Source organism: Ctenocephalides felis, unplaced genomic scaffold, assembly GCF_003426905.1.
Source record: "Ctenocephalides felis isolate EL2017-DRISC unplaced genomic scaffold, ASM342690v1 CF-g0.4_SCAFFOLD_01170, whole genome shotgun sequence".
Classification (NCBI taxonomy): Eukaryota; Metazoa; Arthropoda; class Insecta; order Siphonaptera; family Pulicidae; genus Ctenocephalides; species Ctenocephalides felis.
This window is the reverse complement of record NW_020537324.1, coordinates 52947242-52960968: the sequence shown is the minus strand read 5'-3', so window position 1 is coordinate 52960968 and position 13727 is coordinate 52947242. Positions and strand designations below refer to the sequence as shown.

The 13727-nt window shown below is 31.4% G+C and overlaps 2 protein-coding genes across 3 annotated transcripts in view; one reads left to right on the top strand and one right to left on the bottom strand.

Moving 5' to 3' along the window:
• Positions 1 to 47: 47 nt before the first annotated feature.
• On the bottom strand, positions 48 to 4768 carry LOC113366373 (regulator of nonsense transcripts 1-like). Of its 2 annotated transcripts, none has more exons than XM_026607973.1 (7): positions 4447 to 4768; positions 3864 to 4252; positions 3300 to 3543; positions 2993 to 3213; positions 2751 to 2921; positions 2528 to 2687; positions 48 to 2450 (listed from the first exon to the last, which is right to left on the bottom strand). In XM_026607973.1, exons 1-7 carry the CDS (start codon positions 4621 to 4623, stop codon positions 537 to 539), a joined length of 3276 nt encoding a protein of 1091 aa, XP_026463758.1. In that variant the 5' UTR covers positions 4624 to 4768; the 3' UTR covers positions 48 to 536. The 2 variants fall into 2 exon arrangements, with proteins under 2 accessions (XP_026463758.1, XP_026463759.1); XM_026607974.1 differs by having other exon boundaries at positions 3864 to 4231.
• A 608-nt stretch (positions 4769 to 5376) lies between these two features.
• Positions 5377 to 13727, top strand: part of LOC113365731 (phospholipid-transporting ATPase ID) — a 102162-nt gene continuing 93811 nt past the window's right edge. Inside the window, exon 1 of the mRNA XM_026607263.1 lies at positions 5377 to 5396. The gene's annotated coding sequence lies outside the window, so the exon portion shown is untranslated. The remainder of the gene's footprint in view (positions 5397 to 13727) is intronic.

The following is a 13727-nucleotide window of genomic DNA, read 5'->3' as shown; positions in this document are numbered from 1 at the left end:
TTTCATAATATTTATTTCCCAAATCAAGAATTTCAAAATAAGTGGTGTTCAATTTTTCCAATGTATGAATAAACAATTAACGATGATTCAAATTTATCTTAAAATTATTGTAATAATGGTTCAAAGCAAAAATATTTCATAAATAAGAAACAAATGTGGTTATTATCCCTTAAATGTTTTGTTTGTGGAAATGTAAGTTGGACATATTCCAAGTATTTGCAAAGCGCATCAACCAATATTGAAATTAGATCGCTCTCTCCCCTCTAATAGTTTTACACTACTTTGGTTATGTAGCATCACTTTGATCAACACACATACTTCTAATTCATATTACAGAGAATTTTTTTGCAGATTTACAGTTAGCATCGGGCCTAACTGTAGGATCTTTATTAAGCTCTGTGTATGTTAGAAAGTTAGTATTTTCTCATTTGGTATTACTCTCAATTTAATGATATTGAATTTGATATTCTCTCAAATGTCCACTAATCGCTCCCGCGACTTTATTGATTTGCATATGAGCACCAAGAACATGTATTTCAATACGGCTGCGAAAACTGATTAGAATTATAGCCAAGTCCTTTAGAATTCCCTGAACGATCATTTGGAAAAGATGATTCCTGGGACAACAAACCATCCATCTGTGATTGATACTCCACCATATATGATTCTTGTGATAGATCAGGCTGTGAGAATCCTGCTTGGCTCAAACTAAAACCGGGCTGGCTCATATTCTGACTCATGCCCTGAGTCAGTGGTGTGGGTTGCGTTCCTTCTTGAGATGAAACACGAGGGCGACCCTTGTTTGGCTTGATTCTTCGGCCTTGCCTGGCTTGCATTGCTTGCTGATGTTGATTATAAAATCTGGGAGGAACATGACTCATATTCATAAACATGCCCACAGGAACAGGCATATTTGTGAGGGCTGCTTGCGCTCTTTCTTGGGATATGTAGCTGACTGTGTCATGTGTCCTTGCAAACATATCCAAACCGTTAGGTCTTGGAGGATACATTTGATTCATTTGTCCAGTGCGATCATACACTGATCCCGGAACCATTGCTTCCCGTGCATCATACATACATGTTGACATAAAATGAGATCCAGGATTCATTGAATTGACTAATTTCTTTGGTTTTGTAAATTGAATCATGCTTTCCTTCAAATTGTTCAAGGAACCTTCAACTAGAACTTTCTGTTCTTTATAAAATGTTAACAGATGATTCCACAATGGTTGCTTTGATAATACTTTTGGATTTCCAACAATAATTATTCCATATTTTGCCCTAGTGAGAGCAACATTTAGTCTTCTTGGATCATTTAAAAAGCCAATACCTTGATGTTCATTTGATCTAACACATGACATAATGATTATATCTTTCTCACGCCCCTGAAAAGCATCCACACTCGCTACTTCTATTTCTTGATATAATTTTGAATGTAGACTTCCTTGATATTGCATATATTGTACTAAATAAGCTCTCTGTCCTTCATAAGGTGTTATAACTCCTATTTGTTCTGGCTTGACACCAGATTTTAAAAATCTGGTCGTAATTTTTTCAACATTTGCAGCCTCTGTTCTATTTAAATATGATGTTCCTGATCCTGCAATTTCTTCTTGGCCTTGTGTCACAAGAAAGAACATCGGCTTATCAGGACAAGGCCAGGGAAAATCTATTTTGATTAATTTTCTTTCATCTGCACAAACACCATTCTGCAGACTGCCTTCATAAAAGAAATTAGATGGAAAGCGAGATAACTCAGGATGCATTCTATATTGCACTTCTAGGCGAAAAGGTTTTATTCCCAAGACTACTAATCTTTCAAATAAACTTTGGGATAAGCCTGCTTTTGCAGCCTTCTTGCACATGACAACAGGGCCTAACTGGCAATGATCTCCAACAAGAATTAATTGCTTTGCCCCTAAAACCACAGGCACCATACACTCAGGTTCTGTGGACTGCATACTTTCATCTATTAATATAGAATGAAATTTTAATCTCGCTAATCTAGGATCCCCGGCACCAACACATGTACAACAAATTACATCTGCTGCTTCTAACAATTCTTTTTCTGAAGATTTTTTCAACATCCTATATCGTTTCTCATCTGCTGAACTCAATTCACCAGTTTCATCTTTCAATTGCTGCAATTTCTTTAACTCTGTATTGGTGTCCATATTTCTAATTTGATTGTGCAAAGCTAAAAAGCTTACTGGAGAATCTATAGCCTCTCTGGATTTTGCACATAATCTAACAACTTTTAAGCTGGATTTATGAATTTTTTCGGTCAATTGATCAACAGCTGTATTACTTGGTGCACAAACCAGAACTGGAACACCATGTTGTTTAACTAATTGATAAACAATAGTAGCACTTGTTACAGTTTTTCCTGTACCAGGCGGACCTTGAATGAGTGATAAAGGCCGCTGAATGGCATGCTTCACAGCATAGACCTGAATAAAAAAAAAAAAAAAAATGAAATACATTTATATGAAACAAATGTAATTTATCAATATCTCATATTCCTTACTTGTGATCTATTTAAATGTGGTAAATTTGGTGCACTAAAATGTTTAGGTAATTGGCATCGAAATAATACTTCTTCAACTTCATGGCCAAGAAGACGATGATAAATGTAACCTGACACAGAAGAATCATCAACTGCAAACTTCCTCAAAGCCATTTGCATTCTAAAATTAACAAAAATTAATTACAATTCATTGCTGAATGACACTTTGCAATATTGGACTAACCTATCAAACGATGTACTTTTCCAAATGAAATCAACTACAAAGTTAGAATTACATTCTGTAGGTGCTCCTGAATTTCCTTTAAGCTCTAAACCTATGTCATCTCCAAAATTATCAGGAACTTTAATAACATGTCCAACACCAGCCCATGGCTTATGAAGTTCACCTACATATCTGAGAAAACAATATCAAAAAATTAATATTGTTTCAAAATTTAATGCTAATGTTAGTACAATATTACTAACCTGAGGCGCAGTTCATCTCCATGCATCAACTTCATATCGCTATCTGTTTTTGCCAAAGTAAAATATGCAATGATTTTTTTATTCAGTCCAACATCCCATCGGACTTCAATGTCAGCTTGGGTCTGTGATTCTTTCAGTCGTTTGTCATAATCTGCTTCTAGCTTAACCAAGGGTCCAAAAATATTTTGATATTGATAACCATCTTCATAACGAAGCAACACCTAAACAAATTATCCGATAAATTATCATAACATATGGGCATATTGTAGGAAAAAAAGAAAATTAACTAAGTTAATATTTCAAATACCTGTGCAGGCTCTTCATCTACACCAGGTTTTTCAAGATCTTGAAAAGTAGCTTCTACATTGTCCTTCCAAAGTTCTTCCAATTTATTGATTTGTTGAGCAGAAGTCTGTCTTGCTCGCAATTGCTCTTGTTCTGATGGGACTTTTACAAGCCATGACAAAAAACTTCTATCTGAAATTAGTGGTTGCCATTGATCTTGATCCCAGTTCATATCTTTTAAAGATGATTGTGATGCACATGGCTGGCTGTAAAAGTAATAATTTTTTAATAAAATAAATTTATGACAATATATTAACAGATAGAGCATTTGTGAGCTAATTTTTATGTTATTTTTTAATGCATCTAGCAATACAATCTTTACTTTTGATAATGATAAAGTGGACAAATAATACACATAATACACAAATAGTATGAACAGTCTTGTATTAACTAGTAATCTTTGGTACTTCTTAAGCAAAGGCTGACAATAACTCTTGTAACATTTTCTATTCAATTGACTATATACAATTGATACTGTGATACTTTTACAAAAAAAACTTAATTATATATTGGTTTCTATACTTACCGACATAATAAAACAACTACAGAGTCTGCCTTTGCTGGTATGAAACCAAGAACAAAAACGTTTCTAACCCCACACGAGTAACATTCCAAGACAGTTTCACCGAGTGGCCCATCTGAATGTAATGTTACTTCTTTATGTTTAGCTCTGACCAAATGGTTTATGATATGCGAGCCTGATGTGTTTCCTCTTCCATTACAAAACCACTTTTTACATACATTGCACATAACTACCGTACTGGGCTCATGAATTCCACAATATTTACAAGCATGGTATGGCAATTCACGATTTCCATATAATTCATCTTCGTCTTCCTCAAACTGTAGATCAGCTAGCGCTTGGGTAGTCGTGGATATTTTTGAAATGTCTGACTTGAGGCCAATTCCATTAAGCTGTAAATTAATACACATTGATAATATTTTTCTAGTGTCATATTAAGAATACAAACATATACGCGATTAATGTATTTATAATGATTTTACGGCATTTATCAATGTAACTACGTCATCAGAAAATATTTTTCTTAAAAACGTATTACGCAAAATAATATGCCTGAAACATGATGAATAACACGATGACATCATACCTGAATCGAACTCTGTCCATGATCGAGTTGAGAAGCTTGAGTTTGGCTCTGTGACGGTAAAGTAAAATCTGTAAAATCAAAATCCGATCCTTGAGTATCAGCACCTAACAAATCTCCTTCCTCCGTGTCCAAAAACGTAAGGGTTTGCGAACTGGGACCATATGCGTCAACGCTCATTTTCAAACTACTTAAAACCGATTATAACTTAAAAATTCGCATACACAGAAAGCAAACAAAGCATTAATATCAAATAAGTAAAATTCAACAGATGTAGAATTTCACGTTATCACGTTTTTCATGCGACAGGCATAATCAAATACGACAGCGCCATATTCATTCCATAGACAAAAACTAATCAAATCGAGAATGTCTCTCGCGGCATTTGGCAGAACTAATTTATTTGAATTCCAGTAGGCACACACTTTTAAACGTTTATGTTTTACGAATATAAAATCAGTTTGAAAATTAATTAAAATCGTAAAAAAGTAAAATTAGATATAATGACTTTGATGTTAATATAATATGCATCCACAAACAAAAATTACTTCACATCAATAAAATTTGTTAAATAGTTGTTTGTGTTTGGCTTACGTCTAATCTTGTGAATGGAGTTTCTGTTAATTATTCTAAACCAATTCAAAGAAACATTTACCTGCTATAAATAATATATAAATCGTTATTCAACATATTTAATAATAAAATTTTGTGTATGATTCAAAAGATTTGACATTTATCGTGATACTTTCAATTTTGAATTTGAAATAATTTTAATTTTAAAGACTTTTTCCTCGCGGTGGCAACACTAAATGTCAGTAAACAGCATTGAAGTATGACAATTGCTTTAAGTTGTTTTTGTTTTGTCAAAATGTGCGTTTTTACTAGTGGACATTAGTTATTGTGAAATAAATGTTGATTTTTAGTTTTTATTTTGTTCAAAAATATAAAATTTGGTAAGTCTTATTAGATAATTTAATATTCTCATATTTATGTCAGCTTTCCGTACTATAATTTCAACCTGTTGCTATCATGCAAGCTGGCACTTTAATTAATGGGTGCAATGACAGTTGTTACTAATTTTAATAAATATTGGATATGATATTTATAATTAGTATTGAATGCTGAATTTTATGCTATTATAACATATTAAGAAATCATATTTAATATTTCATTTTTTATGGTCACAATTTTACAAAGTTTTATAAATGAAGAATATACATCCTATTAATATATAACGTTTAAATTGTTTTATGTATAAAACTAACCTTTATAAGATATGAAACTTGCCAATGATTTTCTGGTAATTTTAAATTGAAATTATGATTCTATAAGCGCATTTTCATTCACTCAAAATTATTACATTGTTTTAGGTTAAAATAATGATATAAAGTATTTTAAAAGAGAAAGTGGAGGCTATTTACAACAACCTAAGAAATAAATTATATTAAAGATTAGATTTTTAATTATGCCCAATTTTATTTCCCAACTGACTATAATTTTCTGTTTATTTTTATACAAAAAATCGATTATTGCAATATTTGCTTTATGACTCATTAATTTAAAACCATATTGTTAATTCTATTTTCTAATCATAATTAAAATCCAGTAGATTAAATTATTTCAATCTGCAATATTATTCTAGGACGTTCATTCAATAATTATTACACAATCACTTGTCCAGATTTTTCGGTAGTCAGTGTTTTCCTACCTTTTTTTAGGCCGAATTGAAAATTTCTAAAATTATGCCGCACGCATAAATTTTAACCTTTAAAATTGTTTCGTTTTCTTAGGAAATATAAACTCTCAGTTTTATCTAGTATTTATCGATTGTTATAAGCCAAGCGAAACCATCAAAAGCTCTAAACATTAAAAAAGTTCTGACTTTTGTTTGTAAGTTTAAGCAAAATGCATATCAATATTCAGTTAATAGTTTTATATATTTTTACTACTTTGGCTACCTCTATTCTAACAAAAAGTGTCTTTGTAATCATAAGAAGCGCTTTTGAATTATGATTTTTGTACTCTAACACTATTCATGTATTAAAAGATATACCTTAATTAGGTAACCTAATGAACAATTAGATTACTAGTCCCCAACGGTATCCTTTCTTTGAGGTTGAGGCATAGTATTTCCTTCTTCGAATTAGAAATGCAAGATTATAATTTTAAGGACACTAAATGGAATTGGATGGTTAAAATTATACAAATTTCAACAATATAGTTCATTTATTCTTTTATAAATTACTATCATGTTATTATTATTCAGGCATTCTATAGTAATGTACGCATGTATATATTCAGTTCAAGAGACAAGATCATCCAATTTGAATAACTCAAAAATCATTCCATTTGTTTTGACAGTGTAAAATATTTAATAGATTATCGTAAACACAAGTGCGACTGTTCCCGAAATATAAAAAAATATGCACAAGAAAATGGTCATGTTTTGGTCAAAAATGATAATTGATTTAAAGCTTCTAATAAGAGTTCACTATTTTGGTCATTAATCTGAGGGTTTTGGGCCAATTCTGCTCATTAATCAAACTTTAATTTAATTTTTAAGTATACATTATTTAACTGTTTTTATGTTTATACTTGTTTATTTTATTAAGATGTATTGCTAATTTTAAGTTAGATTCAACAGTATTTATTTATATATAACCTCTATAAAAGCTTACACCAGGATGGGAAAAAGGTCCAACTGAACCTTTCCTGGCAATGGTGTAAAAAATAAAAAAAAATATGATAAAGTAAATTAAGTTCAATAAACAGTTTTACAAGAGATAACTTAATACAGAGTTATTCCAACTCTGCTGACGAATATTTCTGACGAAATACAAAATCAAGGCTATTTACAGTGTTATATCTGTAAAAATGCACTCATGAAATTTAAATTTTGCATTGGTTGAATAATGTAGCTATTATTTTGTAAAATTCCTTTAAAATTAAAATAAAACATTGGATCGGTTTGCCCCATGGCCGTTACAATTTATCCCGCCTATGGAGTAAAAAAGACTAGGTTACAAATTTTTGAAAAACAACAAAAACTAGTGGGGTGGGTGGCATCGTGCCTTAAGGAAAATTGCTGGAACTTCCCGTACCGTAACGAAATGTTCGAGGAATACTGAATGTTTTCAAATAGATTATTATAAATATTGTAACATTGTCTAATATTTATAAGAAGTATATAAATTAAATTGTAAATTTAAAATTATTTGTTTGAGTTATATTAGAACTTTAGTCAGAATAAAAATAAAATCTGAATTATTTTCGATATACAAGAAAAACTAAAAAAAAAAAAAACTAAAAAAAAAATTTTTTTTTCCAAAATCAATTATTTTGTTAAGACAAGCAGAAAGTTCTTTGAATAATTTAAATCGGACGCTTAGTTCTCTCAAAAACTGCCATTTTTTACATATTTAGCTCCGTATCTTCGAAATGGCTGGGCCTGCCTTTGCCAAAAACTAATAGACGCTTCTCCCAATCATTACTAATTGAATGTTTTTTAGATCATTCAAATCGGATACTCCGTTCTCTCAAAAAGTCGATTACTATTTTCTGCACTCTTTGCTCCGTATCTCCGAAACGGCTGGACCTGCCTTCGCCAAAAACTAATCAGCTCTTTTCCCTATCAATAGAAATCGAATGTTTTTTCAAATTCAAATCGGTTGATCCGTGCGCCAGAAAACGTGACTGGAAATTTGTATCCATACATACACACACACACACACACACACACACATCCATTTTTTCTGAAGTATGCCAAAACGTTCAGAAACCTTCAAAACGTCGAGAAATGTAAAAATTTTCAATTCCGATTTTCGGCCCATTGCAATAACTTACCCTACGGGAAGTTAAAAATTTCTAGTATGATTAATTATATTAGCTGGGATTTTCACTGAACATTGTCAAATAGTTGTTCGTTTGATATGTGTTATTTGGTATTTAATTTATAATTGCTCATAGTCAATTTGGTCCTTTGTGCCCCACCCTACCCTACTACAGAACATTGGGGATTGCTTCATTCGATTTACTGCATAATTTACTACTTTGGGGCCGCGCCCGCACCTTGAAATACATTGTCTACTTACAATATGCTTTCTCGCTTAAGGCGAGTTTTTTTTGTCAGACCCTGGAAAATCGACTTAGTGGTGCTTCACTGTATTTTGAATGTAGTGGAATGATAGAAAATATATATTTTTTATGTCAGCATTGTGCACCTAATTGAATACACGGACAATTAAAGTAAAATAATTGTCGATTTATATCTTTTGCATGCTTAATTTTGAATATGTAACATTTGCTCTTTTTCCTGGTACCCTTCAATTACCATAAATAATGTTGCATTCATAAGCCAACGTGATATCATGTGTCATATAATCGCGTGCTGCCTGCCATTATATTTGCTATAATACGAACCGCAAAGTGTAGTGCACGTGCTTATGCATTCTGCGGCAGCAATGGGCAATGAAATGAATTGATCGAGGTGTAGAGGATTAACTTTTATTATTCATTTTCAATAATATATATTTTTTGCTTTCACTTAGTAATATACACTCTTCTCTATAATATGTACGCGAGATAAGAAAATATAGAGAACTGAAAGCCGAAGCAGAGGATCAGAAAGTACAAAAAAGCAAATATTTCACTCAATAAGTAAGAAAACCCCATTTTTTGGCAAAATTCATTTTTTTTTATTCAATATAATTCCTTGCCCAGTAAAGCTTCCTGCAGGCCCATATTTAAAAAACACAATATTCTAACTGTCCCATGCATTTTTTGCTGGTAACATTATCTTTCATCAAAAACAATTCGAAACTTTTTGATATGGCTTCGTCCTCCTCAAACTACAACACTAGACACAAACTTATTAAGGCGCGCACATATAAGTTAGCCAGCTCTTTCAACACGATCGACGGTCTAGGTATTCAGCTTATGAATAAACTTCCATTCTACATGCGAAACTTAGACAGCAAAAAATTTCATGCTTCCCTAGTTAAACTTTTTAAAGAATTAGCTTTTTATGACATTACTGAATTTTCTCAATTTGATTTCAATAACTATTTTCTTGAATAATCCTTATCCTTTATCTATGCAGTCTGACCATTTGATCGCCTGTACAACCATGTTTTTTTATTGCTATTTTACTAATTTAATTTTTTACGGCTTTAAATGAGTATAACTATCAACCTTGTGTAAGAATTTTGAGCTTGACTGGTGGTCAAATAGACTTTAATATGATGAACTTGATGATAAACATTGTATTTAATGTTCGAATGCTTTTTTTCTGCTCTTTTTTTCAGAAGCGGAATTCGAACAGCTACTACGATTATTATAAAATTACTATCCTTTTAATATTAACTATGAATAAGCTTGACAAGAGCCTGAAATAATATCTATTATTATTGATTACGGCTTGCTTATAAATAAATAAAATATAATTTCCTTCGAGGACGATATAACGATTATAGTCAACTTCGAGCTTTTCGAAACCATTTTTGTAGTACGATTTGTACTTAACCACAAAATTCGGTCATCATCTCATCTTTTGGCAAACATTTCTTTAGAGCGAGAGCATCCTTTTGAGATCTGAAAAAAGGATATGGTCGCTGGGGGAACAGATCTAGAAAATACAGTTTTTTTGGCCAATTGTGACTTGTCCTGGTGCATCGTCCTGATGGAGCAGCACGGTTTTCTTTTTCAAATGGAGCTGTTTTGCCGATTTTGATTTTCAAATGTGTCAATAACGTTATACAATAGTCACTGTTGATGGTCTGGCCTTTTTCCAGACAGTTGATGAAGATCATTTCTTGCGTATTCCAAAAAACTGACGCGATAACCTTGCAACACTAAAAATAAGGCGATTGGTTGCATTTTTTTCCGTCATCGTCTCTAAACCACTCGGCTAATTGTCTATTCGACTCCGGAGATTCCGACTTCTTCACCATCTACCTCGATTTGGAACAGTCCAGATAGCACTTATCAAGCGATACTTTGGCAGCAATGGTAATTTTACCCATCAAAAACCAATGATCAACACATGAAATTTCTTTGAATTCATGTTTTCTAAAATCTGAAAAGTAGCCTCATTTGAACCGTTGTAACTTGTAAACTAATCGTCGGATTGGCATGAAATTTTGATAAATATCTTCTTAAAATTGCTGCTTCCTACAAATCATATGGTTGATTACATAGCTATATCAACTATGTGTTATTCTACGGACTTATTGTTGATGGTATACATAAAAAATGTATAAAAAAGGGGGAATAGTGGTATTCATTTGTGGTGGTTCCCACACCATGGACTTGCCTTCGGGCAGACTACCATTTATTATTATTGCTCTTCTGTAATTACATATTTCTCTCAATAATGTCGTTTATTATTATAAATTTCAAGTTTCTGATTTCGTTAGAAAGTCTGTCCTGCTAATTACATGTATTTCAATTCTCGGCGTTTCAAGTCATTCTGTATTATAGGTGGAAAAAGTATGTGTATATTAGCCAAATTTAACCTTTCGTCGAGGTTTTTACAACTCAAAATTTTTTCAAGCACCTACATTGATAAGTATGCCATGCCTATCGGCCTAGCCGCTTTAGAATTGGAAGAATGCGAAATTATTTGTCCACGTTTTCCCAAAAATACTGAACCAGTTTTGAAAATTCAAAATCCGTTCGAAAGATATCAGTTAAAATTCTCAACTTGGGTATCATACTAATTAGTTTTGGGTATAGATCGGCCCGGCCGTTTCTTTGTGTTTTATTTTTGCACATTTTGTTGCCGCTTTTTATGAAACTTTGTATGATAATAGAGTCCATGGTCTAAACTAGATAATAATATATTATAGGTTTGCAAAAAGTGGTTGACTTATAAAAATTGATTTAAGTTTTGCAATAATGGGCTGCGCGCGCTTATGATACAACATAAAAACTTATTCCTTTTATGTTTTGCACTTATCACTGTGGAATGAAATGTGTTAAATTAATTAAATTCACTTAATATAACTACAGATATTATAAAATTGTTTGAAAGATATATTATGTAATTGGAAATCTGATTGATTAAAGAAAGCCGAAACTTAAGTTAAAAGTTATATCGGAAAAGCTATAAAAAATCACAGTCAAAGGTCGGAAATCGGACTTACAACTAGTTCACATAGCCGATTTCATATGCCACTTTTAATTCACATATATAACGATAAGCATACAACGTCAAGTGCATTTATTCTCAAAGAAAACGTTACCCATTTTATTGAATTAATTATAATAAAAATAAAGATAATTTTCTCAAATTATTAGACGTACATTAATCACTTGATCGATTTTTAAGAATGTTCGAACACCCTCTTCCTGGTTATATACGGTGGTAATTAAATTTACCCCACACTTAACATCAAGTGTATTTTTAGTACCTAGAAAAAAGTTAAATTTTCGGATTTTTTCTGAAAAATTCTATATTTTATTCGAATTCAGGCATAAAATAAATACACATGATATGATATGTTATCGTTCCTCCCATACTCCTTGTGATATTTCGTGCTTTTTGCCAAACTCTTCCGCCCCTTTTGAGCCTCATGTGATTAATGGGCGCCCCCTTTTTCAGAATAAAAAAATGCATCTGGTCATGATAATAAAAATTCTAAGATTTCGCCAAGGCATCAAGCTGATATAAAATGATATAAAACATGATATAAAATTTTCTCAATAATTTCTGATGTCTAAAGTGAAAATCGCTTTTCGTGGGAATAAATAGCTGCATATAAAAATATATGTTCATCACTTAGCTAATATAACACACACTTAAAAATAGAATGGTTAACTGCAGGGTTGCCTTTTATAGAAATACTAGGATATATATATATATATATATATATATATATATATTTATATTTTATTCATTTATTATTATACAGCAATCAGAACAGTAATTACATTCTATGAGCTGCTTTGCTTATGTATATAAACTAAATAAGAATGAATAAAGATAATAACATAAGAATAGTAACTAATAATAATAATAATATTATATAATAATAGTAAATAATACAATAATATAATAATACTACAAAAAACATTAAATTAACTAAACTAACATATTTTGATGATTTACTATAAAAAATATAGAAATTGTTCCATTGAACAATTTGCTAGATTAGGATATTATCCATTGGTGATTTACGCTTGAACTTCCTGGAATGTGGTATATCAAGCAGTTGTGCAACTATAACTAGGATAATTAATGTTCAAAAGAAGCTGATTCTTATAGAACCCGTAGTTATGATTTTTCTTGAAATATCTATATAAAAAGTGTTCCATCAACTATACATAATGATAGAACTGACAACCTAATTTACTAATGCAGTTCTTCCCTTAATGTCATTATCTACAGCTTTTTTTTAATTATTATCTACTGCATGCAATTTTTATAATTGACTATATAGTAATAGCAAATCAAATCGAATTAGCAATCAACCATCTGTATTGGCAATCCATAATTCCTTTACATTTCGATATTTTTTCTTTGCGACCTTGACCAAGTGGCCGCGTGCCTTAAGTTTTGAGGTCTAGTGCACCAAATAATCACACATTATTAGGACAACACGCGAAGCTTTTATTGGTCAACCTCTAATGTTTGTGTTCACGCGAGCCATCATTATAAACGTATTATCTACTGATTGATATCGCCTCTACGACCACACTTCATTTTATGATCCCCATACATAACATGACAGAATCTCAGAAACAATATGAGCATTGAGGATTTCATTCGATTAATGAAATTATGATTCGTTAAATTCATAAGGCTAATTAGTAATTAGCTCGTTATGCTTTTCACTCTGCTTTTATGGTGATGTAATGTTCAAAAGAATATGCTTATAGAACACGTAGTTCTGATTTTTCTTGAAAAATATTTAAAAAGTGTTCCATCAACTATACACAATAGTTATATATATAATAGATATAATTTCCAATTATAGCTAAAAATGATTACCATCATTTTCTTCTTTAACTTAAAAAAAGTGCCTATTTGTTAGAAGTCCATATTTTCAAACAAAGATGTATTGAAATCTTTGTTTCATTTTTTATAATGCTACATATATTGATATTTTTCTTGGTGACACTTATTTGCTTATTAGTAAAAATCTTGTGAAACTCTGTTTTTTGTAAGATAGGGTGGGGCACGAAGGTCCAATTTAACTTCGGGCATGTATATTGTGAAAATCAAACCAATTACAACACAACAAATACCACACATCAAACGAACAATTATCTGACTATGTTCAGTA